The following is a 27,084-nucleotide window of genomic DNA, read 5'->3' on the forward strand; positions in this document are numbered from 1 at the left end:
AGACACTTTTCCTTACGTCTTAAAAAGGATGACCACATCAGTTCTAATATATATTCACTATAGGGATTACTTGAACGAATAGAGAGCAGTAAACTCTGACAAGACAGCGCATTTCTCCTTATGATCATTGTGTCAGTAACAAGATCTAGTGATGGAGAAGGATGAGGAGCAATTCAAAGCACAATGTTGACCTGACTGGGGAAAGTGAAAAGGCAGAATAGTAGTAAAAGTATAACGGAGCAACGGATAACCATGTAGTTATATTTCAAGGAAAAAAGTAGGGGAACCAAGCCAGTTTGGATGACAAAGGAAATGAAGACTAAGATAAAATAATAAAGATGAGTGATGAAGGATCCATATCAGATAAGTGAAAACCAGGCTGAATAAAGTCAACCAGAAATGGTAAGTGAAAATCAAATAATCCAGAGTATACAACGGACATGCAAATGATAAGAAATTAGTAATAGTGGATGTGGGGCAGATTATGGATGAAGAAAGCCATTGCTGTGCAAAGGCTGGAACACTTGATGTTTTCCTTGGTAAGGTATCACAGAAAGCAATGCTGTCAGTCTCAGCAGGAAGTGCTCCTAGTAGGTAGAAATAGTGGGTGGGGTGAAAATCCATATGGAGATGGAATAATGAAGCTGGTTATACTTAAAATTAACTTGACACCAAATCTGGATGAAATATATTCCCAGTTGCAAAGGGAAGTTTGCCGAAGGGAGGGTGTGATAATGAGGGAAGGCGAAAGAACTGTGAACATTTATTATTTTACTAAGTTATCCTAAAGAGGTCACTTTAACTTCCATAATGTTGACTAAGCCTGCCATAGTGTTAAGGCATCATATGAGGCAGAATTTGCTAAGTGTGTCCAGGAATGTTTCCTCCAGCAACAGAGAGCCCTATGAGAGAGTGAGCAACATTTGACCTCTTAGAAAGAAACAAAATGTTGTAGAATTAGATGAGGTATGAAGGAGGATTGCTCTAAAGATGCCGTGACTTAGTATTTCCAGCATTTTTGCTTAAATATGTGGCCTTGAGGAAACATTCGTAGTTTAAACCAGCCCAACTACGAAGATCTGCTCAGTTTGTTTACCTCGAAACAGCAGAGGAAACCTTATGAGAATTTGTACCTTAATTAATGGGATTAACATCATGCATATTGATAGAATTCTCCAGTTTTAAAACTGGGGTTAAATGTGATCCATACATGAATTTCTATCACTTTAGAATCAGGATATTCCAGTTTAACAGACTGAGGTGGTTAAGAGATTTCACTTTATATAATACAATAATAGTAGACTAGATAACAGGTTGTTCTTTTCTCAGAAACGTTAACCAAATGCTTATTCTCTTGACCAGGTGCAGACTGAGGAAAAATTCTCACAAGGTCAATTTATAAGTTTAGTATTGGCAAATTAACTTTCAACCCTAGAGTCAGTAGATAATACCTCATTCTTATAATCTGTCAAATACAGCAAGGGAAAGGGAATAGAAAAATGCTTTAGTAGTGAAAACACCAGAAAAATCACTAGCTGTGTAGCCACACACTCCCTGCCCTGAATCATACATCAGGTGTAGGGTATAACTACTTACCATTTATTTACAAACTCTTGAAAGTCTTGTGAAAATACACCAATGGGGAGTTTAGGAGGTGGCTGGAAGGAAAAGTAGCAACGTAAAGAGCAGCTTCAGAAATTTTTTCTCAATACAGATAGTCTAAAACCTGACATTCTGTACAATAGTTTATCACTGCACAGCAATGGTTCACAGGACCATTTAAAATTATGTTTTTTAATGACTTTTTTCACCTCTAGAGGTTGCCTTTGGACAACCTGCAAATTGCTGATATAAAAATATTTGCATTCTGCCTCACTTTGATTCAGCCTCCATCTTTGAATGGTCACAACAAGAGGATTGTTTTAAAAAAAAATCCAAGTACTTAATCATTGGGTTACAATAATAGAATAGGGTTATGTTACCAACAAGTGAAATGCAGCAGGAGTGGGCTGTTAATCCCCTTAAGCCCACTCTGTCATTCAGTAAGATCACAATTAATCCGTAGCTATTATTCTATATTCTGAATTGTTTCAGGTAACCTTTCACCCCTTATCAAGAATGCCTAGCACTGCCTTAAGAGATATTCAGTCAGGTTCCATCACATAAGAGGAAGAGGATTCACATGGATTTAAATCTTCAAAAGCAGTTTACTACTTTATCTAGACTTTAAGCCAAAGTGACTGTTGCTAGTGTTCACTGGCTTGTAGGACAGAGTATTCCCAGACTTGCGTGGCACCGTAGCAAGTCAAGAATTAGCTGAGTTTTGCCAGCATTGCACATGGATCTACTGGTACAGCCCACTGTGCCAGGACTCCTCAGCATTACTGGGGATACGAAAGAGAAAGAAAAGGAATCCAAATCTAAAAGGTGCTGAGAAACACAAGTGTGTTTTTTTTTAACAAAAAAGTTATTTTTCTTCAAATGTTTGTTCAGTAACACAGGAAAGAGGTTAAATATATTAGTTATAGAAATACACGTAGATGAAGGTAAATTATATTTCATACTTGACCTTTTTCTCAAAGCAAGGAGACAGATGTCTAATTCTGCAAATGCATCATATTATCAGGCAGAGTATGAAAAAGATATTAACATGATAGCTTTTAAATGGAGTTTTTGTTTTATAATAGAAGAAATGATGTTTTATACAAATTACAGGTCATAGAACATTTATCCTTTATTTAGACAATTGTAGAAAGCAAGCTGTATTATAATGAATAAGTACAAACCTCATTAACAATATAATCCAGAAGTTCAAAAATAGCCATGGCTGGTCGGCTGTCCATTCCAAGCCCTGTGTTATAGAAAGGGGCACATGGTGACACACATACTTTGATAATAAACTTACTTTGAACTACCAGTGGTGCTACGTTACAAATCCAAGTCTGTGAACAAATTATTACGGCTGTTTCTAGGGAAAATCCTGGATATCTAAAAACAATATGAAGTAAATACTCAGCAGGTCAGGCAATATTTATAGGGCGAAAGACTGAAACAAGCGTTAGCGTTTCATCTCCATGGTCTGAAACTTGACTGACCCCACAGTCTAGTTGTCACCCCACATTCATACCAACATTTTTTCAGCGTGTGGGCCCAACTGTCTTTGGAAGTAGCCAGACATATGGACATACACAAAGCGAAGAATAATAGTGGAAAGTGGGGCAACACAGTAGTGTAGTGTTACACAAAGCTTTACAGTAGCAGCAACCCGGGTTCAATTCTCACCATTATCTGCAAGGAGTTTGTACGCTTTCCTCGTGATCACCTGGGTTTCCTCTCTCAGCCCTAAGACATACTGGCTGGTAGGTTAACTGGTAGGGGGTTGCTGGCTTTATGCCTCAAAGGAGGGCCCATTCCGTGCTGTATCTCAACAAATAAAGACTGGAGAATGAACGGCCAGCTTCACCTTGCATTTTAACTGTAGCTCATTTAGATCAGTACACTTCAATGGCAGTTTCTGACATTGAGACCATCTGCAATGTTGTTTGTTTCTGGGACAAAAAAGTCAACACAAAGTCCTGGGAAGAAAATTACATTTTGTATTAACGGCAACTTTTCTACTCATTGTCAGTCAGAATGCAGGCAACAAGTGAAAAGCTTTGGAGGATCCAATCTTTCCAAGGGCATGATGTTCAGAGAGGTTACCTTCAAATGTTAAATGAGCAACTTTCTTCAATATTGCTTAATACTGCACAGCAGCCATAGGGCGATTACTGTCAGACCAATTCTACCAAATATACCAACCGCATAAACCAAAGAATACAATTTTATTAAGGTGTCAGACCTTTTGTTCATGGAGTTTTACATTTTTCAACCACAAAGGAATATTGTGCTAATTTGAAGACCTCACAATTTGGCAGTGGAAAAAGAAACTGAATGCTAAATTTGTTGGTACGGTTTTCGAAAACCACAAAATTAAAGCTGGCTCTTTGGCTGAGAAGTCTTGTATTAGCAACTTAAGAAGAAACCAGGTAAATGAACAATGAATGGGGATACAAATATCAGCCCACAAAACAGAATAGCAAAACATTGAGTAACTAAAATAAAAATAGAAAATTGCCACAAATATTCAAGTCAGGCAACATCAATTAGTCAAGGCCTCAGGTTGAAGACTTTTCTTCAGTACACGCCAGTTTTGTTCCAGTTTCAGTCATTGGGAATAAAGCTAATAAACCCATGAATACGACATCAGGTGAGTCACTTCATTAAACAAACCCGGTTTTTGATACAACTTGCCGTACTGTTTCATGTAATTTCCAGTAAAGGAGAACAAAATAATTGTCACTTCAGATCCAATGCCACACAAAAATACACACAGCAAGATAAATGCAATAATAAAAAACTATAAATATAAATACACGAGATAGCTTATAAACATATTGATCGTCTGTCCATAAAATGACGCTAGGCACAGGAGTGTCTCTAACAAGGTGACTTTGACAGGAAATGATAAAATAATGGTGGTGGGGTTGAGTTAGTAGTGGAGGTGCTGATCAGCCTTATTGCTTGGGAAAAAAAAACTGTTTTTGAGCTTGTTGGTCCTGCATGGATGTTACATAGCCTCCTCCCTGATAGGAGTAGGGCAAACAGTCCTCGAGCAAGGTGGATGGGATCCTTTATGATTTGCTGGTCTTTTTTGCAACACCTTTCTGTACACGTTGTTGATGGCAGGTAAACTGATGCCAGTGATGCGTTGGGCAGTTTTGTAGAGCCTTCTTGTCTGCCGCTGTGCAGTTTCCATACTATGCAGTGATGCAGCATGTCCTCCACTGAAAAAGTTTGAGTACGGATCTGCATATTTCAGCTCTCTTCAGTTTCCTCAAAAAGCAGAGGTGTTGGTGTTTCCTGATTGTAGGATGTGTCCTGGAACTGAGAAGCTGCGCGAGATGTGCGCTCCAGGAATCTGAAACTGCGCACACTTTTCACTCGTGTTCCTGATGTATGGAGGGGTGTGAGTTGTGTGAGTTCTCCTGATGTCACTAACCATTTCCTTTGTTTTGTTGATATTAAGGGAGAGGTTATTTGCCTGATACCATGCCTCAAGCTTTTCCACCTCCTCTCTGTAGGCCGTTGCATCGTTGCGGGCGATGAGGCCCATCACTGTTGTGTCATCGGCGAGCTTCTCAATGTGATTACTTGTGTGTTTGGTCGTGTGAGCAAGGTGTACAGCAATGGGCTCAGCACACAGCCCTGGGGATAACAGTGACAGAGCAGCATTTGTGCATCCTGATTATCCGACTGAACTGCTGGAGATGAGTCAAAACATACATCTAAAGGAGCAATGGGCTACCAGTTGAGTGGAATTTATTTTGTTTGTGATAAGTAATGAACAAATTAGGGAGAGATAAACCTACCTACTCATCTTCTCATGAAGCTACCCAGCACTGCGGAATCTGTCCATGATCGCTTTCACAGGACTATGTGAAGTCAAAGGCCTATTAACAAAAAATGGACACCCTCTGTACCAAGAGGGATAAATTCAGAACAGATCTGGTAGCTCAAAACAGCTTTCATGAGAATGCATGGACCATTAGCAACAAAAACAAATACACCACCACAATCTGTAACTAAATGGCACAGCATAGTCCCACACTCCCCTCAAGATCAAGGTAATCATGGTTCGGGGGTGAAGTGCCTGCTGGAATTAGGCCTAGACCACAATGCAGGGTTATTTGCATACTAAACAAAATCTGCATGGAATAGAGAAGGAATCTCACAAATTAACAAATAACCAAACCTCTGCAGACTAACCATATCTAAATGGGAATACCGGTGGGCAATTAACAGTGAACTGGAGGAAGCAGGTCATAGAACATATTCTCTTCTCCATCCTCCCTTCTATGAGCTGTCTATACTTCTTGCTGCCTCAGTAGCCAGCATAATCAAAGCTCCTACCCACCCCAAACATTCTCTTATCCCCTGTGCTATCAGATATAAAAGTCTGAAAGTACATACCACCATCTCAAGGAGAGTTTCTATCCCATTGTTATCAGACTCTTGAATGGCCCTCTTGTTTGATAAGATTGAGACTTTTGGACTCAGAATCCACCTCGTTATGATCTTGCACCCTGTTAGACTTTAGTCTGCATTGTTATTGTCTTACTTTATTCTAGCTTAATGCACTGAGTCCTGATTTGATCTTTATGAACAGTATGCAAGACAAGCTTTCCACTGCATCTTGTGACGATAATAAACCAACACTCTTCCTTAATTAAGGCAAGGCCAAAATTAAACAAAGACAAAGCTGACAAACTTAAAAACCACATTCAACCAGAATAAGTTTGTTTTATCCTGTGGCTCCCACCATCACTGAAGCCAGTCTTTGCCAATTCAATTCATTCCACATTGTATTAAAAGTAGTTGACGATACTGGATAACGGAAAGGTCATGGAAGCAAACAACTTCCCTTGAAAATTTCAGCATCAAAATTAGCAAGGGTCTTTCAACCTGGTTATAGCACTGGCATCTATCCAGCAATTTGGAAAGCTGTACAAATCTGTTTCTTGTTATATATTCATTTCTTCAGAATGTGTGCCTCATTTGCAAGGCCAACATTTACTGCCCATCCCAGATTGCTCTTGTAGCAGCAGGAAGCAGCTTTCTTCAAACATTCCAGGCCTGGTGAAGGTGCTTCCAAAATGCTTTTGGGCTGGATTTCCAGGATTTTGACCCAGTGAAAGTGAAAGAGTGGTAATATGTTTAAATACCAGGATGGTGTGAGATTGAGGAGAACCTGCAGGTGGAGTTACAATATAGCTAATAGTCAAGTCCTTGGATGTTGAGGGGAGGTGTTGTTGGAGTGGTTTAGGCAAGTAATCGCAATGCATTTTGTAGTTAGTACAACTCCACACCTCACTAGCTGTTGGCAACACAGGAATGAACGTTTAGGGTGCAAGGTTGCTTTGTCTTGGATGTTGTGGAGGTTCAAGTGTCTTTGGAGAAGTACCCGTTCATACAGGTGAACAGTACTTCGTTACCCTGTATTGTGCCTCCGAAAAGGTGGAAAGGCTTTGTGTTTAGGTACAGAATAGCCATACTCTGATCTGCTCTCAAAGTCACAGTATTTACTTAGCTGCTCCGTTTGAGTTTCTAGACGATGTGATCTCCAGGATTATAATGATTGTGGACTCAGCAATAGTGCCATTGAATACCAAGAGTAGGTAACTGGGCTCTGTGTTATTGGAGGTCATTATTGTTTGCCACTTACATGCCACAAATTACTTGCCACCTATTAGCTCATGTCTAAGTGTTCTAGTTGTGCCGCATGCAGGTATGGAATGCTTCATTTTCAGAGAAGTTGCAAATGGAATTGCACATTGAGTAGTTAATAAAGGGTCTCAGCCCGAAATATTGACTGTTTACTCTTTTCCACAGATGCTGCCTGGCCTGCTGAGTTCCTCCAGTATTTTGTGTGTGTTGCTTGAACATTGCGCAGTCAGTGTCATATGACGTGGAAAAATGACCTTCATCCCAATATTGCTGAGATACATCGTAGGAAGCACTGGGTCAGTGCTATAACCTGGGGTCATCAACATCAGACACTCTTGCCCAGGTGACCAAGCCAGGGTTGATCAGGCTGGTCCACAGGTCATACCTCTTGATACATAGCCACCTAGAGGTTTGCTCAGCAGCCTCCGTGACGGTCTTGATGGTTCATTTCTTTGCAGTTCCTGTAATGCTAAAGAGATACTAGGTTCTGCACAGTGAGCAGCCAACAAAACCTCTACATCCCACCTCTAAAGGCTCACATTGTGCCCTCCACAACTGCCTCTGGCACTGTTCTACCAGCTGCTGGTACTGGCTTCCTAACAATTAACTGCCTCCGCAAACTAGTCTTCCCAAGGCACCGTCAATTCTAACATGATCACCTGCTTCGAGGTTTCTGACAGAATGATCACATCAGCCCTCAGTGATGATGACGCAATGAAGTCAGGGAGCTTTAATTGCTTGCCAAAATAAGACTTTCAGATACCAGTTAGATGCCGTGGCAAGCAAGCCTGCTGGTGACCTGGGTTGAGGCTGTGGTTGGTCTCCAGCTTTGACAACTGCTTTGGGCTTTCTGGGTTGGTGGGAATGCTTAGTGTTGTTAATGGCCATGAGATACTTTCTGCCACTGCCTTCAGCAGCTGGTCAAGCCTTCTCCCAAAGAAATCGAAGGAAACTATGAACTCCTTGCTTAGGATGCTGAAGAGAAGCTGCAGTTTATTCCTCTTCCTGTACAGAGCAACACTGCTCAGGCTGCCCAGCCATCTTTGAAGGTAGCCATTGATCTTTTTTCTTCCCAAGAGCCTCAACTGTTGATGTGGGTACCTCATATACCAGCATGGGCCAGGGGATTCAGGAGAAGTTGTCATATCGGTAGATCCAGTCCTTCAACTTGCCAGGTAGGCCTGACTTGTCCACACTGGTAAGCCTGACTTCTAACTCCTTGGTGATCTTCTGGATGACAGTTGCATCCCTTAGGCTGTAGTCAAAGACCTTCCCCAGGCTCTTCACTGGTTTCTCAGATGGATGGGATAGCAATATTATCCAAGGAGAAACAGAACTTGCCTGAGAGTCTGCCTTTCTCGAACACCAGACACCTGGTGACCCTTGCCCATGTGATGAGCCTCTCTAGTCCCTGGAGGATCCATCAACTGCCTGGAACTGATGTTGTTGTCACCATGAGGTCACCCATGAAGCTCTGATTGGGAGCTGTTGGTCAGAGGGCCTTTAAACTCCACTTCGGTTGCTTAACCAGCACGTTCATGGTTAGGGAGAAGATTGTACATTCGATTATAATACAAGCATGAACTGCTAGTCTGATGTGATCTTTCCTGAGGAGACTCCCAATCAGAAGTTCCTGTAGTAGTCCAGGATAAGGTCCTTTAACTTCCTTGGAACATGATGTCAGTTCAGCGCAATCTCCGCCAGCTTATGTGGTAATGACCTGCACACATTGGCAAGATCTAGCGATAGTACGACCAGGCCTCCCTTCCTTTACGCTTGTCCCTGATCAGACGGGAAACCATGCCCGTGTGTTCCAAGCACTCTGGGAATCCCTTCTTTCTTGTACAGATGTATCAACATTGCCATTTTTGAGGAGAAACTCAGTCAAGTGAAAGGAAACAATACTGACTCTACTATCATTAAGTGCACACACAATTAAAAAACATTCTCCCACATTCATATCAAACCCCGCCCCCCCATGTTTTTACTACTCATCTACACTCTAGGATGAGTCAACTTCAAAATCTACACGTATTTGGAATGTGAAAGGGAAAACTGCAGCACCCAAGAGAAATCCACACAGCAATACGGAGAACATGCAAATTCCACATTGCAAACCTGGGTTACCGAAGCTAAGGAAGCAGTTCTACTAGCTACACCGCTGTGTCGCACATAATCAGCAAAGATCCTTATATTTGATTTGTTGGGAAGAATGTTGTCACTGAAGTGCTGAATATTATGTCAAGGATACTATCCTGAGAAACTCCTGCAGTTATGGCCTGGAGCTTTTAATAACCATTTGTCTTTTTGTGTGGTATGACTCCATCTAACATTGCGCTTTCCACTTTGTATCCATTCACTAATTTTATCAGTGTTTCCTCTATCAAATGCTACCTCAAAGTCAATAGCAGTCACTCTATAATTGAGCTTTTAGGTCCAAAATCGTGACTAAGCCTGGAATTGACTACTGGCACCAGTGAGGAAGTACCAACTTAATTTTACTGGTCACTTCTCTTGAATCAAAGCAGCATTGACCAAATGTTACATGATCGATCTGGCAAAACTGAAGTCAATGGTCATACAAGGGACAACACTCCCATGGGCAGAGTCACATAACAGAAGATGGCTGTAACCATGAGATGCCAAACAGGACAGTACCATGGTCAGGCGTGGAGATGTTCACCAATGGTTCTATGACATTCAATAAACCAGTTCATGCTTGTATGCAGCAGGAGCTAAACAAAAATTGAGATGGCAATCATTCTCACATGTCAATGAGAAGTAATGCTTGAACCGCAGAACCACCAGATAATGACCATTGCAAGAGTGAAGCCAACTTATTCATGAATGGAAAAGCCATACAAATACAAAAAAAAAAGTAATTTAAATTCAGATGTATGATATACCAGATTGTGTTTAACAATATGGATATACACACTGTGATGCTCTTTTATATTTGTAAAGTCATGTTTTTCTGCAGCTAAACATTAGCATAACTAGTTAATTTCTTAGATAACTTCCCCCTTTCCCCACCTGGATCTCCCCTCTATACTAGTTCTCGCTCCAACCCTTCCTCCCTCTACCCCACAAATTTTAATACTGGCTAAATCCCTTCTTTCTTTCTAGTTCAAAACATCGATTGGCCATCTTTCTCCATAGATGCTGACTGACCTGCTGAGTTACCTTAGTTTTTTGTGTTGCTCTTAATTTCTTAGAAATCTAGTTTTTATCTCAGATTCCCCATTAATAAAAAAGTAGGCATGCTTAATCCGATATCTAGGTTGTTCCCTTTTTCCTCAGTGACACCGAAAATGGTTGTTTAGTATTTCAGAATGTACCGATGTTATGAAGGCCCCATACAAATCCAAATCTTATTTTCAGGTACCTTAAAACAACTATTTGAAATAAACAAAAAAAGTGTGTTAAATACTTCCATTTCCACAGAGTGAAAACACACAATTCAAAATTAGACAGTAATCTGTCCACTCAGATGTGCCAGAGAAGTGAAAGACTGACTGATTAATATGCTTAACACAGTAAAGAAATTGCTCTTGATAGTATGAGCACTATGAAAGTGAACTATTGCACTGAGTAACCCATGTTTTTGCAAAACTTATTAACTTTTAAAATTTATTTTTAAATCATCCTGAGTTCTGGAATTCCCCACTAACGGTTTCAGGACGGAAAACAAAGAGATACACGGGGACAAAATTTTCATATGCAATTCTTTGGAATTCTGTACCCTAGGCAGCTGTGGTACAAGTGTACTTGGGTCCACAATAGACTTTTTGGACAAAAAGAGGCAGGGTGAGAGAGGAAAGTGGAATTCATGCCAACAATCGGTTTACACACACAACCTCACTGAACGGTGGAGGAGGCTTTAAGGACTGTTTGGCCTGGAGCTTCTCTGGAGCAGATAAAGGCAACTAATAGTCAGGGAAGTTTTGAAGAAAAGAAAGGGAAACAATCTGAGGAACAGATTGCATAAAAAAGCCATTAACCTTTCTTTCACCTTACTAATTAAGTACTAGGAAAAGAAATGAGCCTTCACAAAACCAATATCTATTCCTGGATATGTTTACAAATAAAATTTCATCGTGAGTCCCTAGAATACAAGTCCCATGAGAAGTCCTTCAAATATCTGAAGTGGTAGAAATATTGAAAGTAACACATAACACTGTTAATTTCATAAATACCTGATTATCCCAAACACTTACATTTCTGATTTGATTGTCATAAGTAATTAATTTATCAAGGTGAAAGTAAACTCTCAGCTGAGAAAACATTTATAAACATGGTGCATTATTTTCAAATGAATTGAATTGACTTTATTTCTTACATCCTTCACATACATGAGTAAAAATCTTTACATTACATCTCCGTCTGAATGTACAAATTACAGTAATTTGTAATAAATAGCATGTACAGTAAGATGTCCAACAGAACAGTCAATATAGCTTAGAAATACAGTTGTGTCAGCCTGAATTAATCCAGCACTGGATGGCACGAAGTTATTCTAAGATTGGCACTGACAAAATGATGAGAGATGTGTATGAAGCAATCAAATGGAACAATAACACGGTAAGCATTACTTAAACAGCAACGCTGTCTGGTACTTACCACCGATGGGACGTCCTGGAGCTCTTGATCTGGGTGATGTGCTATGTGATTCCCCTCCTGCTCCATCCACTACTTGACACTGAAAGATAGCCTCTAGTTCCCTCATATCAGGAGGGGGTATTGGATATCTTCCAATTGCCATCTCGACCAAGGAAAGGCCCATACTCCAGATATCAGACTGCACAGAGTAATGGGTGCCTTGGAGTCTCTCTGGCTGCCAGGAAACAAGTGTACAGTAAAGCAATTTGCACCTTAAATAGATAACTAACCTTTTCTTCTAAGTGTTTTTATGGATGCGGATGTTGCTGGCTAAACCGGCATTTGCTACTTAGAGCTAAATGCCACCAAATTGAATGGCTTTTCAGGCCAGTCCTGAGGCTGATTAAGTATTGGTTAGGTCTGCAGTCATATTCAGTTCAGAATAGTTAAGGACTGCAAATTTCTTTTTTAAAAAAGAATCTCAGATAAGCTTTATTAAAATGTGAACTAAAATGCAACAGAATGATATATCAATTGAAAAGAATTTCATATTATTGCTGTCTTTTTACACAGTCATTAGAAGACTAAGTGACCCTCATAGTAAGAGTTACAAGTGAGATTTAAAAGTTTAAAACTTAGTTTTGAAATGTGTTTTCCTGTTTAAAACTGAAAAATGTAAACAGACAAGATCTCTTAACAAACTAATTCCAAAGTGAGTGACTGCAATCCTTCTACGCTGCTGAGCTGACTCCAATACTGTTATTGTGTGACCGAAACACTATGACGGTATATGCAACACATAAATGGTTAGCTCTTATTCAGGAGTTAGAAATAGAAATATCAGTTAGGCTCCTTTGTTTATAAATGGCTAGTCATTAAAAAAAACTGTATACAATTTGAAAATGAACAAGGACTTACAGACATGTAAGAACGCGTTCCCACAAAGGAATTTGCCATCGAGTCAATGAGCTGACCGCTTACTCCGAAATCACAGAGCTTTATCTCACCACGAGAATTAACCAAAATGTTGGATGGTTTCACATCTGAAATATAGAGAACATAATTCAGGGAACACAAGACAGTACAAACATTTTGGCACATTGTTTCCCTCAGTGCTTTTTTAAAAATACTATCCATGTTCAAACGCAGTAATGCCTTGACCAGATCAGAAGCTCTTCACTGTAGCAGAGTGCCAAGTGTTCTGCTGCATTGTTCACAACATGCCTTAGCAGAGGTGGCTCAGGAACAATTCCAATATTTAGGATGTACCCCATTTGTTCACAATCTGCATCAATAATTTAGCTGAGGGGATCTAATGTCATTCCTAAATCTGTTAACAATCCCGAACTATGTTGGATTGAGAGTATGGAGTATGTAAAGACCGCAGGCACGTGGATGCGTGAGTGAGAATACAGCAAGTACATCCAATGTAAGTGCCATGATAGGTTACCCACTCTGGTGTTTGCAACAGTAAAACAGTGCATTTGTTAAATGGTGAAATTAGGTTGTGTTGATGTTCAAAAGGATCTTGTACACAAGTCACTGAAGGTCAACACCCTGATGCAGCAAGCAATGAACGCTGATGATAATTTAGTTTTCATTACAAGATGGACTGAATACAAGGGAAGCACTTCTGCAGAGAGCTTTAGTGATATTGCACCTGTATTGTTTAGGGTAGAAGAGCAGCCATGATCTTAAGAAATTGGAGCAAGCTTAGGCCATTGGGTGTTGTAGCCAGCTTTGCTATTCAGTACATTCACTCAGTGATGTAGGCTCAATCACTTTCTAGCAGCACCACCACCAGATAAAAGGCTGGATAGCAATCTCATTTTGGCCGTGTAACACTACCAAACCAGAAATATAAACATGACTATAGCATTTTGTTCTCAATTTCATAAAGTAACATGAACAAACAAAATTGTAGGATCTATTTTCATCCAGCTCACCTCTGTGCATTATCTGATGCTTCTCTCTTAAATATGTCAACCCTCTTAGAACCTGCAGAACAAATGTCATTAAAATATTTAAATATCAATTTGTGTTCATATCTATCCAAAACAACTAAATTTTTTGTATTTGGTATAAAAATGTTAGTGAGGTACTTCAAGGTGTACAGTAAAACCAAACTACTGATGGCAATACTTCCTTACTACCCGTTATACCCCTGGCATTTAAGGCAGCAAAGGTGGTCCTCAGTCTCTTCTGCCTGTCACACACAGATGCAGAAGGATTCTTCATTGCTGTTTCCGTAACAATTTTTTTTTCACCAGTCAGTGTTGTTGGCCCTGAGCTGAGCCCCTGAACCTGGAGGACCACTCTTAGTCTAGCCTCTACCCTTTGACCTTATTAGCATGGGTGACCCTACCAAGAGTTAAAGCACAAGGCCCTGACTCTAACCAATGTAGCTCTCCGAGTCACTGAAGTACGCAAGCCTCCAAGCTCTACAACAAGGTTGTAGTCCTCTTGGAAAATTGATGGTAGGTCAAGACACAAAATGCAGACGGAACTCAGCAATGGAGGGAAATGGATAGTTGACATTTCCATTTTGATTTCCAGCATCTGCAGCCTTTCATATCTCCATGTTGACCATCGGCACTATACTTCTTCTATTACAAGCATCAGTGAGAACCCTTTATCTATCATTCACATTTCCCTTTCAGGAGAGATTGTAAATCAGTCCACCATAGGATCCATCAGATCTGATTCCTAGAGGTAGACAGTGCAATTCAACTTGGCTTGGGTCAGTTCCTGTCACTATAACTCCTTTCCCCTCTACTTGCCTTCCCTTTCAGCAATAAATACCACCCATTGCTGGGATAAACTATAACCGGGAAAACACAAAGGATATCCATGTAAAAATAAAAGCAAAGGAATTAAACACAAAATCCTAAACTCAACATGTGCAGACAGGTGAAAGGTGGAGAGTTCTATACAGAATTCTTCATTCAGCTCTCCCATCTGTTGCTTATTTAAAAGGTGGCATAGAATTGCACAGAAAGGTACACATTATGGAAGGTTGAGGGGTAACAAAACACTTAAACCAGTGATAAAGTTAAGTTTTCCACAAAAGACATCTCCTGGCTTTGCACACCTTTTGGTTTCGCTAAGAGACGGTAGCTGATGGAGCTTAAGACAGGACATTCTTTTATCAATTAAAATTAAAATTTCAGTGGAGTCTTTTATCTAAGTTATTAAGTTTTGCTCTATTTGAATAGCTGGGATGTCTATCGAACGATTGTTCTTTTGTATCGGTGGCCTTATGACTTGTAACAATTCTGACGTCAGGCAGTGAACCACCGGAGGGATGAGACCAAGTTCACTCGCCGGCTGAGATAGAAGAAATAAACTGGTGAAAAGTAATGATCTTTTTGTGCTGTGGTTATTTGATCCAGCAAATTTACGTTTACATTTGGTGCCGTGACTCGGATCCCAACATAGGGAACATCTCTCTAGGCTGAGTAAGTGACAGGGGGCTTGAATCAAACACAATTGAGTAGCAGGTTCCCCAAGGTAGTTTACCTCTGGCTACTCCTTGTGTCTGACCAAGCATTTTTGCCCCTCGCCCATTGAGACCAATACCTTGACGGGATCAGACGACCCGTTTGGATACATGATTTAAGATAAGCAGTTGTCTCTTTTACGTTGCTGCGGGTGACAGGATATGGCCGGTTGAAATTTGAAGATGGTACGAGACTGGCAGCCCGGTAAAGTTCTCACCTTGGCAACAGAAATATGGCCAGTTGAAATTTAATGAGACGAGTTCAGGATAAAGGAGGAAAGGCCTCCTGAGTATCAGAGAGTTGTTTTTTTGCGAGTATTAACGGAAAATAGGCTAGCAGTTTTTTTGAGAATTAAAGGCTGCGGGTGACATTGGGTATTCTGTATTGTTTCTAAGGAGAGAGTCGGGACTGGGGACCCCAGTCAGGAGAGGTGGCCACCACTACCTGACGGATTTGACCATATCAACGGTCAGTTGAAATTGATTAAGGGAGGGGCAGGCTCCCAGTGGCATAAACAGTGGCTGTTTTTTTGGCTTGTACCTAGGCCCTTGTGTTGTGTATTTTGTGCCTATAAGCTGTTTGCCTCGTTGGTTTGTCTGTGTTTCGTGTATTTGTGATTTTAGCTGCTTGCTTTGCTTTGTACAGCACTCTGGTCAATGTGGGTTGTTTTTAAATGTGCTACATAAATAAACTTAACTTGACTTGATAAATAAGAGTAACTGGTAATATAATAAGGGCAATAATGGGACAGGCCTTTGATACAGCTGGAAAGGGAACTCTCCTCCAAAGTATGTGTGAAAAATTACCTGAATCAGAGAATGATTTATGAAGATTAAGTTTTGCACTTACTAAACGTTTGGGATCTAATATTTGGCCCCAGGGGAACTTTGGGATATAGAGTCATGTGAACAAGCCGTTATTTTAATCTGGAAAAAGAACTGCGGAAAGAAATGGAAATTCCTGATTAAGGAATGGAAAGATGAAGTGGATGTAAAATGGAATAATACTTTACTGGCCAGTTGGAGGAATAATGCATGGGATAGAGGAATAGAGGTATGTGCTGTTGACGGAACTCCTAGGAGTCGGGAAACCCTTAAAGCTGAATGTGAATGGGTAGATGGTAGAAGAAAAAGGGAAAAAGAACAACAGTGAAAACAGCAAAAGGCCGAAAAAGATAGAAAGGAGGGTTTAAGGTAAAAGTGCGGTGAATGAGAGCTAAAAGGGTCCCCGGATCCCGATCCTATGTCTGGCATACCGACCCTGCTTGAGTCCCGATACCCCCGGCCCAAACCAGCGTGTCTCAGCAACCCCTCCGCCTTATAATTCCCCACATCCTTATCGAGATCCTGAGGGATCAGGTATAGGGAGTAAAACTAAATCTAAGAAATAAGGGGCGTAAAGAAACTCAGAATAGAGATCAGAGGGAAGTGGCAGAACTTACCCAGCAATTGGAGGAGGTTCCAAATTAGTGCCCCGGGGCAATAACCGATTAGACAACTGCCCAATCCGCGAGCAGCAGATGGTAATGCAGAATCGACTGTTGGGGTTTATGTCCCTTGGAAACCCCAAGAAATGATCATGATAATGAATCAAGCCCCAGACCGAAAGGAAAAACCAGCTCAGATTGCCCAGTATGTCCGGAGTACTATTCAAATGTACAGGGCTACTACTAAAGACTTATTTGGATTATGTTGCATGATTTTATCCCCAGAAGAGTAAATGGTTGGAACAAGTGAGTGACGATACAGGGCCGGTTCGAACTCATGACGATTTACAACAAAAGGTCCCTAATGATGATCACCGTATTAACCGGTTGATTCAACCACTGGAGCGAGCCCTTCAGCAACCAGTAAATATTAACAGGGTGCTGGAATGCAAGCCCAAGCCTGAAGAGACAGGAACTGAGTATTGGGAACATTTTGTTGCCTGCAATGGAACCTTTGCTGGAGATTTAGCTTTTAACCAAGGACAAGATTCGCCCCTGTTTAATGCCATGTTATTGCAGTGTGTTCCTCCCAGTGTTGCAGATATGATTCAGACTAACAATATAGATTGGTCTGACAATACTTGAACCCAGATGAGACGAGTTGTTGTTTATTATTGGAGCGGTCAGAATGAGTCCAGATCACGTTCCAACTCCAGGTGAAGACTGATAGACGGTAATGGGGTAAGGAGACCCTTTGGAAGGTGGGGAGGAACCCGGAAATCCTGACCAGAGGTACTCCGACTGGCCTTTTCCTCCGTTCCCCAATCCTGATATGGCAGACTGGGGCCAATATACAGGATGGGATAAGTACCTCCACGGAGGGAAGAATTTACCCCAGAAACCAGCTCAGCAGTACCCACCTATCAGCCAGGACCCTGGAAGGGAATCGAGGAGTACCTGATAGTAGACTTTGATTGCAGGGAACCAGACCCCGGGTACCACCCAGAGATGAGCCTTGAACCGAAGCAATGGCTGGACCCTGTTTTAATTGTGGAAGATATGGCCACTGGAGGGCAAAATGTCCCTATCAGTCAAGGACAGAAACTCCCTCCCGTGGACCACCTCAAGCCTCATTCACTATGACCCATCCTTTCGCATGAGGCAAGGGCCAAAACCTCCCAGTCATCACTACGTCCCCTAATCAAGAACCACATATTATGCTACAAGTGGCAGGAATTCCATTCCATTTATGACTGATACAGGGGCAACCACTTCGACCCTCAATCAGGAAATAGTAAAGGACAAGGGATTCCAATTATCAAATTATCAGATACGACTGTGGTTTTATCATGATTTGAGGGGCAGGAAAATATATCATCAAACTATGCCCCTGCCTGTTCAATACTGTGGACAAAACTGTGTCATTCCATTTACAGTGACCACCAATCTAGGATGCAACTTGGCAGGGAGAGATTTGCTCTGTCCCCTAGGGGTTGAAATTCTCTGCATAGACAAGGGCATCACTTTGGGACTGACTGGGGGAAGGCAGTGTCCCCAGTTGCTGTTCCCCAGTGGTGGGAAATCAGCCTAGACCCAGCTGCTTTTGTGCCTCCCTTCTCAACAGCTGATCCTCATGTAACAGTCTGTTATGACGCCACCGGGGCTTCAGTTGAAGAAAACCAGTACCTCTCTCGAAGGAAAGGAATACCCGATTTCCATAACTGGAGAAATAGCAGGTAAGGAAGGCACTGCTTGCTTACCTTGCTCAGATCCCCGATTACCTTTGGCGACAAACGGGACTGGTGCTTCCACATATTACACAGACTGTTAATCCAGGTTATAAGGCAAAAAGTCTGGGCATTCTCGCCTATACCTTAACACAACTTGCCCAGGATGTTAAGGGATCATGGCAACAGTCCCCTTAGGGATGCCTACAATTTTGGGAACACCCACAAAACCTGACTGGATGGTTGACCCGGCATGCATCTAGCATGACGGAGACAGCACCACAGCTATGGGCGACCTTCCCCACCAAGTCGGCCGGGCCTCTTGCACCCCTGTCTGCATTGAACTCAAAAAGGACCAGGTGTTGCCTTCAGTTCCTCAGTACCCCCTGAAACCAGAGGCAGAAGGACGAGTACGAGCCGTAATAACCTCCTTTCCAGTTTAGGGAATTTTGGTTCCTTGCCAATCATCTTGCAATATGCCAATCTTCCCTGTTCCAAAGCCAGAAAGAAAAGAATGGCGCCTAGTACAAGACCCAAGGAAGATAAGTGAAATTGTGGCACCCCTACATGCCCTTGTCCCAAACCCTGCAACTATTTTGAATTGCATACCTGCAGCCGCCTGTATATTTACAATAGTAGATTTGCAACATGTATTTTTCGCCATTCCAGTACGTCCAGATTCCCAATATTTGTTTGCATTTACATACCAAGGACAACAATACACCTGGACTCGCTTGCCCCAAGGGTTTATTCATTCTCCAATGCTATTTTCGCAGACTCTCCAGGGCCAATTACCTGAGTTGCAGTTGCCTTGCAGCTCAGCTTTGATACAGTATATAGATGATTTACTGATTTCCAGCGATAGCCTGTGAAAATGACACGACGGTACTACTGAAATTTCTCTACTCGTTGGAGCACGTGATCCCGCCCATAAGGTAAACCGTTCCCAGAAAGAAGTGAAGTTTCTAGGGGTCCTGCTCTCAGCAGCCGAACGGAAGCTGACAGAAGACCAAATATGACATTGCAGATGCCCCCATTCCAACTACGCCGAAACAGATGAAGGCCTTATTGGGACTCCAGAATTTCTGCAGACAATGGATACCGAATATTGCCATTTGCACCCGTCAGCTATCTCCATTGGCATCCCCACACGCTCCGCCTACCTTCACTTTGACTGCCGAACAAAGGGAGGCTGTCACTGAATTAAAGGACAGTCTATTACGAGCCCCTGCTTTGGGGCGACCCCTCTATGATTGTCCTTTTCAGCTATATGTCACCATTACAGATGGTTGTGCTACTTCAGTACTCACTCAAAAACATGGTGACCGACAGCGTCCAGTAGCCTATTACTCTACCAAATTAGATCCCATAGCAGCAGGATTGCCACCCTGCACACAGATTCTCCCAGCTGTATACACACTTTTGTCAGAGCTTCAAATATTACCTTACACCAACCGGTTGTTGTGCTCACACCACATTCCACGGTGGAACTCCTTACTACTCGCCAGACTCAACATCAAACACAAGTTCGGCAAAGTCGATACGAGATGGCTCTCTGAATAATCCCCTACTGATCTTTCTCTCTACACAACTCTGAACCCTGCCACCCTCCTAAATGACCCACAACTCTTGAACATTCCGGCACATGATTGTCTATCACGAAATCGTATTTTCACCATCACACGAGAAGATTTGACTGATCAACCATTGTCTAACGCCGACCTCCACCTCTATGTCGATGGCAGTTCTTCTGTCAGCCCTACCGGCCAGCGACGCTCAGGATATGCCATTGCCACTGACTCCACAGTTATTGAACAAGGATTTTTTGAGACCCCCATATCGGCACAAAAGGCAGAGCTCTATGCCCTCACCCGCGCCTGTATTTTAGCTAGAGACAAATCAGCCAATATTTACACTGATTCCCGCTACGCTTTTGGTGTCGCCCACGATTATGGTGCCCTGTGGGAGCATCGTGGGTTTTTAACCACCGCTGGACAGCCCAATAGTAATGCCCTATATGTTTGTCACTTATTACAGGCTCTTCCGCTTCCATCCCACGTAACTATTATTAAATGCGTCGCACATACACGAGCTTCTGATGCAGTATCCCAGGGAAACGCCAGGGCAGACGATGCAGCAAAACAAGCAGCTCTCCACCAGCCACTTATACCTATGGGGAACAAACAGGCCACAGCAAATGGGTATGCCACACATGAGGGAAATCCGCGCATTTCAGGGGGATGCCCCTGCTGAGGGGCACCAATTACGGTCTCAGATGGGATGCCACTGTGATAAAAACACCCAACTGTGGCTGGCCCCTGCGGGACAGGTTTGCGTTCCAAATGTCTTTTTACCTGTCTTGATCGATTAGGTGCACAATTGTATCCGCCTGGGCAAGGAAGGAATGGTAACCACATTATTTTTATTTTTTTTTAAATATAATTGTTATTGTTTTCAAAATGAATACATGAAAAGATAATACCTACCCTCCCCCCTCCCCTTAACTCTCTCCCCCCCCCCATATAAAGTCCTACCTAAAAAAGAAAATAAAAAAAAGAACCGCCTGGATATTGGAAGGTTTCCACATGCTCCATGGAACTCAAACTAAATTTGGTATACTTATTCGTTACTTTCCCCAAGGGACCAAGATCTTTATCGGAGCACTTAAATATGCCATCCTACCTTTTGTAAATAAGGGTGCCAAATATTCAAAAGTGTTACATATTTATCTCTTAAATTATAAGTAATTTTTTCAAGTGGAATAGAACTAGCCATTTCATTATTCCAACGATTCATACTTAAATACGAATCAGATTTCCAAGTAACTGCTATAGTCTTCTTAGCTACTGCCAATGCAATTTTTATAAATTCTTTCTGATATTTATTCAATTTAAGTTTTGGCTTTATTGGAACAAATTACTGGAACTCAACCTCCACATAACCCTGTATTATTTCTATTAGGTGATATTGAAGGGATAAAGCTGAAACTTAAATTGAATAAATATCAGGGTAACCACATTATTACAATGCTGGTGGCACCCTGATTTCCAACCAGCAGTGGAAAAACAAATAAAAGCATGCCTATTATGTAAAAAGGCAAATGCTGGGAAGGGGATACCTTGTGCCCCCGGGAACACCCCCTTGCCAGGTGGACCTTTTTCTTGTCTGCAACTTGATTTTATTGAACTACCGGGTACATTGTTATAAATATTGCTTGGTAATAGTACATGTATTTAGCAGATGGATAGAGGCTATACCCACTACTGATAATACTGCTATGACAGTTGTAAAAATATTATTAAGAGAAGTGATTTCCCGTTATAGATCACTCAAATCAATAAGCTCAGCCAATGGACCTCATTTTATTGCTAAGATAAATGAGAAAATCTGTAAAGAACTGGCAATAAAACAGCAATTTCACTGTGCTCACCTCCAAAAGCAGCTAGTATAGTGGAACGAGCAAATGAAACCTTAAAGAATAAGCTAACTAAGCTTACGCAAGAAACTAGACTAACCTGCCTTAAGGTTTTACCTCTGGCATTGTTCCATATGAGAGTTACACCCTTGACTAAAACTGGATTATCCCCAGCAGAAATCATCTATGGAAAGCCTACACCGGGGTTAACTCGTCCCCTCCCTGATAAAATAGGTATACATACTCTAGGGGAGGAAATGGGAAAATATTTGTGTAAACTACCAGAATTTTCCAAAGTTTGCATTCGCAGATTCGCCAGGCCCACCAAGAGGACGAGGATCAAGCTAACGGGGACTATCCCACTGTTAATCCTGGAGTCTTTGTCTTGATAAAGAATTGGGACAGAAAGAAATTGGACACTCGGTGGAAAGGACCCTATCAGGTGCTGCTGACCACACCCACGGCCGTGAAGGTGGAAGGGCGACCCAGGTGGATTCATCGAACTGCTGTAAACCCGTCGTTAAGGAAGTAGGAGAAAGGAAGGGGAATAATATCATTATGACTGTACTAATGTTACTTTTTGTACCACGTACCCCAAGTCTCCAAACAAATACTTTCCTTTCTCTATGCCACACACATGCAGAACAAATAAGGCAGTTGGCTTGTTGGGTACAGTATGTGCTAGGTTACCCCAGCATGCGGAGTCAGGAATGCCCTTGGAAGGAGTACCTTTGAATAGTAGTGAGGTGTTATCTGTGAGATTTACGAATTCTTTGAGTAAATCCTCAGACCCATTTTTGGATCAATGGTGGATATCAGGATGTAAAACAACCCAGAATTGTGGGTGTCTCTGTTTTAAGGTATGGCATTTGCGTATACCTACAGAAGGGGTTGACAGACCTTCTGTAGAACTTGCCCATACCCTGAGTAAGGTAAATGGGACCCGTTATTGCTATACTGGAGGAATAGAGGAAACATTTTTGGGAAATAGCTCTTGTACAGAAATTAGGACTGATCCCCCTCTGTACTCTGTTAATGGAACTTATCGGGTATGTGGTAAGAAGGCATATCCATGGCTCTCAGGACCTTATGATGACAAGGGAACTATCACGGTAAGAAATTGGACAGGTTGTTGCTACTTAGCTTATGTAGTACCCTCTATATATTCATTAGCCAACATTTCTCATCATACTCAGCTGGAACAAAATAGGAGAAGAATTAAAGAAAATGAGAGATTTTGGATGATAGCTTTTCCTTTCTATGGGACAGCCCGAAATTTGAGAGAAGTAATCAAGTTGGCTGCTGCACTAGAGGAGTTGGTGAATAATACTGCTGAGGTTTTAACTGATGTCCAGACCCAGATTAAAGATTTATCTACTGAAATAGTAGCTCTGAGGATGGAAGTTTTACAGAATAGGATGGCATTGGATTTATTGCTAGCAGGGAAAGGAGGGACATGTGCTATCATAGGAAATGAATGCTGTACTTATATTCCAGATTAGGTTTCTAATATTACAGATCTATCTCAGCATATCACTCAGGAAATCCAGAAAATTAAGGGAATTGGAGAAAAGATGCATGGGTTTACCGATGGTAAGGGAACCTGGCCATGGCCTTTTGACATTTTTAAGAGACTTCTGGGGAATGCATTTGCATGTAGCTATGATAATAGTTTTAATTAGAACCATAGTAATTCCTACAAGATATGTTAGTCTCCTTATAGCTTGTTGTAAATGTGATGGATTACTTTAAATTTTATCATCAAATGATAAAAAGGAGAGAATGATAAAGTCGTTAAGTTCTCCACAAAAGACATCTCCTGACTTCTCGTACCTTTTGGTTTTGACCAAAGGTCGTTGCTGATGGAGCTTAAGACAGAAGATCCCTTTATCAATTAAAATATAAATTTCAATGGAGTCTTTTATCTAAGTTATTAAATTTTGCTCTACTTGAATAGCTGGGATGTCTATCGAACTGATTGCTCTTCTGTATGAACCTGAGTGTTCTTTTGTATCGATGGCCTTATAACTTGTAACAATTCTGATGTCAGAGGGATGAGAACACTTCTCCCCGATGTCGGGACCAAGTTCACTCGCCAGCTGAGATAGAAGAAATAAACTGGTGAAAAGATACATAACGATCTTTTTGTGCTGTGGTTATTTGATCCGGCAAATTTAGGTTTACACCAGCTTGCCTTGTATAAAAAGGATGCTAATTATTTTGTTTAATGATTACAGTTTCCAAATATGTAATTTTTAAAAAATAGACAAAAAACAAATTTCTATGGATTATAGCTGTTATAGAACATTTTATTAATTATTATCAGCTCATATCATATTTCTAACTCCATATTCTTATACTTACTGCTATGCTGACTTTTCCCAGAATTTCCTCTGGAATCCTCCCAGCTTCCTTCAGCACCTGGTCCAGAGAACCCCCATCCTGAAATAAGAGATGTGGAAAGGAGAAAAATCAAAAAAAATTTAGAAAACTACAAAACAGACAGAACAATACAAGGTCCATGATCTTGCGTCTAACTAATTAAGCTAATGATGTCTAATGAAACCAATCCCTTCTGCCTGCACATGGTCGATATCCCTCCATTCTCGGTATAAACATGTGCCTATCAAAGAGCCTCTTAAACACCTATCATATCTGCTTCGACCACCATTTCTGGCATTGCATTCCAGGCACCTACAACTCCATGTCAAAAATAACTTGTTCTGCACATCTGTTTTGAACTTTTCCCTCCTTGCACCTTTAATGCATGGCCTTTAATATTACTCAACCCTCGATAAAAGACACTGGCTGTCTACTCTATGCTACTCAAATTTATAGAACTTCTATCAAGCTGGTCTCCCCTCAGTTTCCACCACTTCAGATAAAACATCTCTGATTTGGTCAAACTTGTCCTTTAATCCCGGCAGCATCTTGGTAAAACTCCTCTTCACCCTTTCTATAATGGGTTAACCAGAAAGAAATGCAATACTCTGGATGCAGCTGAACTTGAGCTTTATAAAGCTGTAACGTAACTTCCTGACTCTTGAACGCTCCGAGTTCATGAATGGAGTCACGTGTTTCAGCTGGAAGTGCATCAACGATGCTGTCCTCCAGAAGTCGATCAGGGCCTCTCGAACCAGAAACCCTGGATCAATAGTTCTATGCAAGCAGCACTTACAATGAAACAGAGCTTACACTGTGGCAGTCAGCTGGAGCTCAAGAAAAGCAGCTACGATCTGCGCAAAGCTACCAAGGCTGTGAAAACAATACAGGGACAAGACTGAGGTCAAGATTCACAACGGATAGCACACGTGACTTGTGACGAGGGCTGCATACCATTGCTGACTTCAAAGCCAAATGTAGTGGTGCCAACATCACGGCCTCTCTCCCAGATGAGCTCAATCGCTTTTACGCTCAGTTCGATGTCGCTAACTCTGAGCCTCTGAGGAAAGCCACCACTACAACCTGCAACCTGGTCATCTCTGAGGCTGAGGTACACAGATGTTTCCAACGACTGGACAGTCGCAAGGCTGCGGGACCGGACGGCACCCCAGGGCAAGTACTCAGGATGTGCGCAGCACAACAGGCAGGTGTGTTTACTGACATTTTTAATTCTCTCTCTCTCTCTCCCTCCCCCAGTGTATAGTGCCCTCCTGTTTCAAATTATCCACCATTGTCCCTGGATCAAAAAAGACTAAGGCTACATCCACACTAGACCAGATAATTTTGAAAATGCCGGTTTCGAGTAAAAATGACAGGCATCCACACTAGGCGTTTTTCAAAATATCTCTGTCCACATTAAAACAGGTACTTGGGCGAATCTACTCCTACTGGGCATAAGCAGACACATCCACAGAAAACAAGTGAAGAGGAACCTGTATAATACTTACGTTTCCGCGGCGGCCTTGTGCTATTTCCATTGGTCAAAAACTAGAGTACCAACAACACACAGCGAAAGAAAGTTTTCAACAATGTCTTTGAGGAATACAAAGAAAACCTCTGCTGGAAAAAGCAGACCAGACTTCTTCATTTAGACAGACAATGAAGTCCAGCTGTTTCTGCGAGTTACAAACAACTACAAAGTCAGCACAGCAGTGGAGAACGTGGAGATGTTTAACCCCAAACAAGCTATTAACGTAGGCAATAAAGTAAACAACACACGCATGAAGCCGTCCTCTACCCAAGATCAACAAGAGAGTGAAATCTTCTGCCGTCAGACCTGCGCAGTATTTCTGACATTAATATTTTTTAAAGACAGACTCAATCAATTTAGGGGATCCAGCCAAAAAAGCTCACTTTACAATTTAACTCTCACGCCGTTCACACTGACTGCGCGTTATAATAGCCGTCCGACAGTGCTTGCGCAGTACTAAGCAGGAGCAGAAAAAGCATTGTTGTTGTGGTGTTGTCATGACAGCGTTTTTAAATATCTCCATTTACCCCGTCCACACTACAACGCGCAACAATCTTTTTCAAATTTACACACTCTGGAGAGTGTTCTAGAAAAGCTCCGTTTTCGGGGGATGAAAACGCCATTTCAATGTGGATAGAAGGCCAAAACGAGGAGAAAGAGCTTCATTTTCAAAATTATCCAGCATAGTGTGGACGTAGCTTAAGGTAACATGCCTGAACGACTGGCATCCTGTCGCACTCACCTCAATAATAAGCAAATGCTTTGGACAGGCTGGTCAAGGATCACATCTGTAGCTTGCTACCATCCAAACTGGACCCCCTACAATTAGCCTACTGGCACAACCGATTGACAGACAACACAATAGTCACCACTCTACATACCGTCCTTGCACATCTGGAAAAGAAGGATGCTTATGTAGGAATGCTGTCCTTGGACTACAGTTCAGCATTCAACACCATAATTCCATCCAGGCTCGACAGGAAGCTCAGAGACCTCAGCCTTGACCCTGCCTTGTGCAGCTGGATCCTGGACTTCCTATCAGATCACCGGAAGGTGGTAAGAGTTGGCCCCCTCATCTCCACCCCTTTGACTCTCAGTACCGGAGCCCCTCAGGGCTATGTACTAAGTCCCTTCCTTTACTCCCTATGTACCCATGACTATGTTGCCACCCATAGCTCTAATCTGCTGATTAAATTTGCCGATGACATTACATTGATTGGCCTAATCTCAGACAATAA

General features: G+C 41.7%; 1 protein-coding gene across 1 annotated transcript in view; it reads right to left on the reverse strand.

Moving 5' to 3' along the window:
• The window catches only part of map2k2a (mitogen-activated protein kinase kinase 2a), a 95,029-nt gene that overhangs the window by 14,151 nt on the left and 53,794 nt on the right, over nucleotides 1–27,084 (reverse strand). Inside the window, exons 4-9 of the mRNA XM_072244032.1 lie at nucleotides 24,298–24,375; nucleotides 13,812–13,863; nucleotides 12,784–12,908; nucleotides 11,887–12,100; nucleotides 2,787–2,851; nucleotides 1,597–1,658 (exon numbers count right to left, since the gene is read on the reverse strand). Coding sequence (XP_072100133.1) covers nucleotides 1,597–1,658; nucleotides 2,787–2,851; nucleotides 11,887–12,100; nucleotides 12,784–12,908; nucleotides 13,812–13,863; nucleotides 24,298–24,375 — 596 coding nt within the window. The remainder of the gene's footprint in view (nucleotides 1–1,596; nucleotides 1,659–2,786; nucleotides 2,852–11,886; nucleotides 12,101–12,783; nucleotides 12,909–13,811; nucleotides 13,864–24,297; nucleotides 24,376–27,084) is intronic.

Source organism: Mobula birostris, chromosome 26 (genome assembly GCF_030028105.1).
Source record: "Mobula birostris isolate sMobBir1 chromosome 26, sMobBir1.hap1, whole genome shotgun sequence".
In the NCBI taxonomy this organism is placed as follows: domain Eukaryota; kingdom Metazoa; phylum Chordata; class Chondrichthyes; order Myliobatiformes; family Myliobatidae; genus Mobula; species Mobula birostris.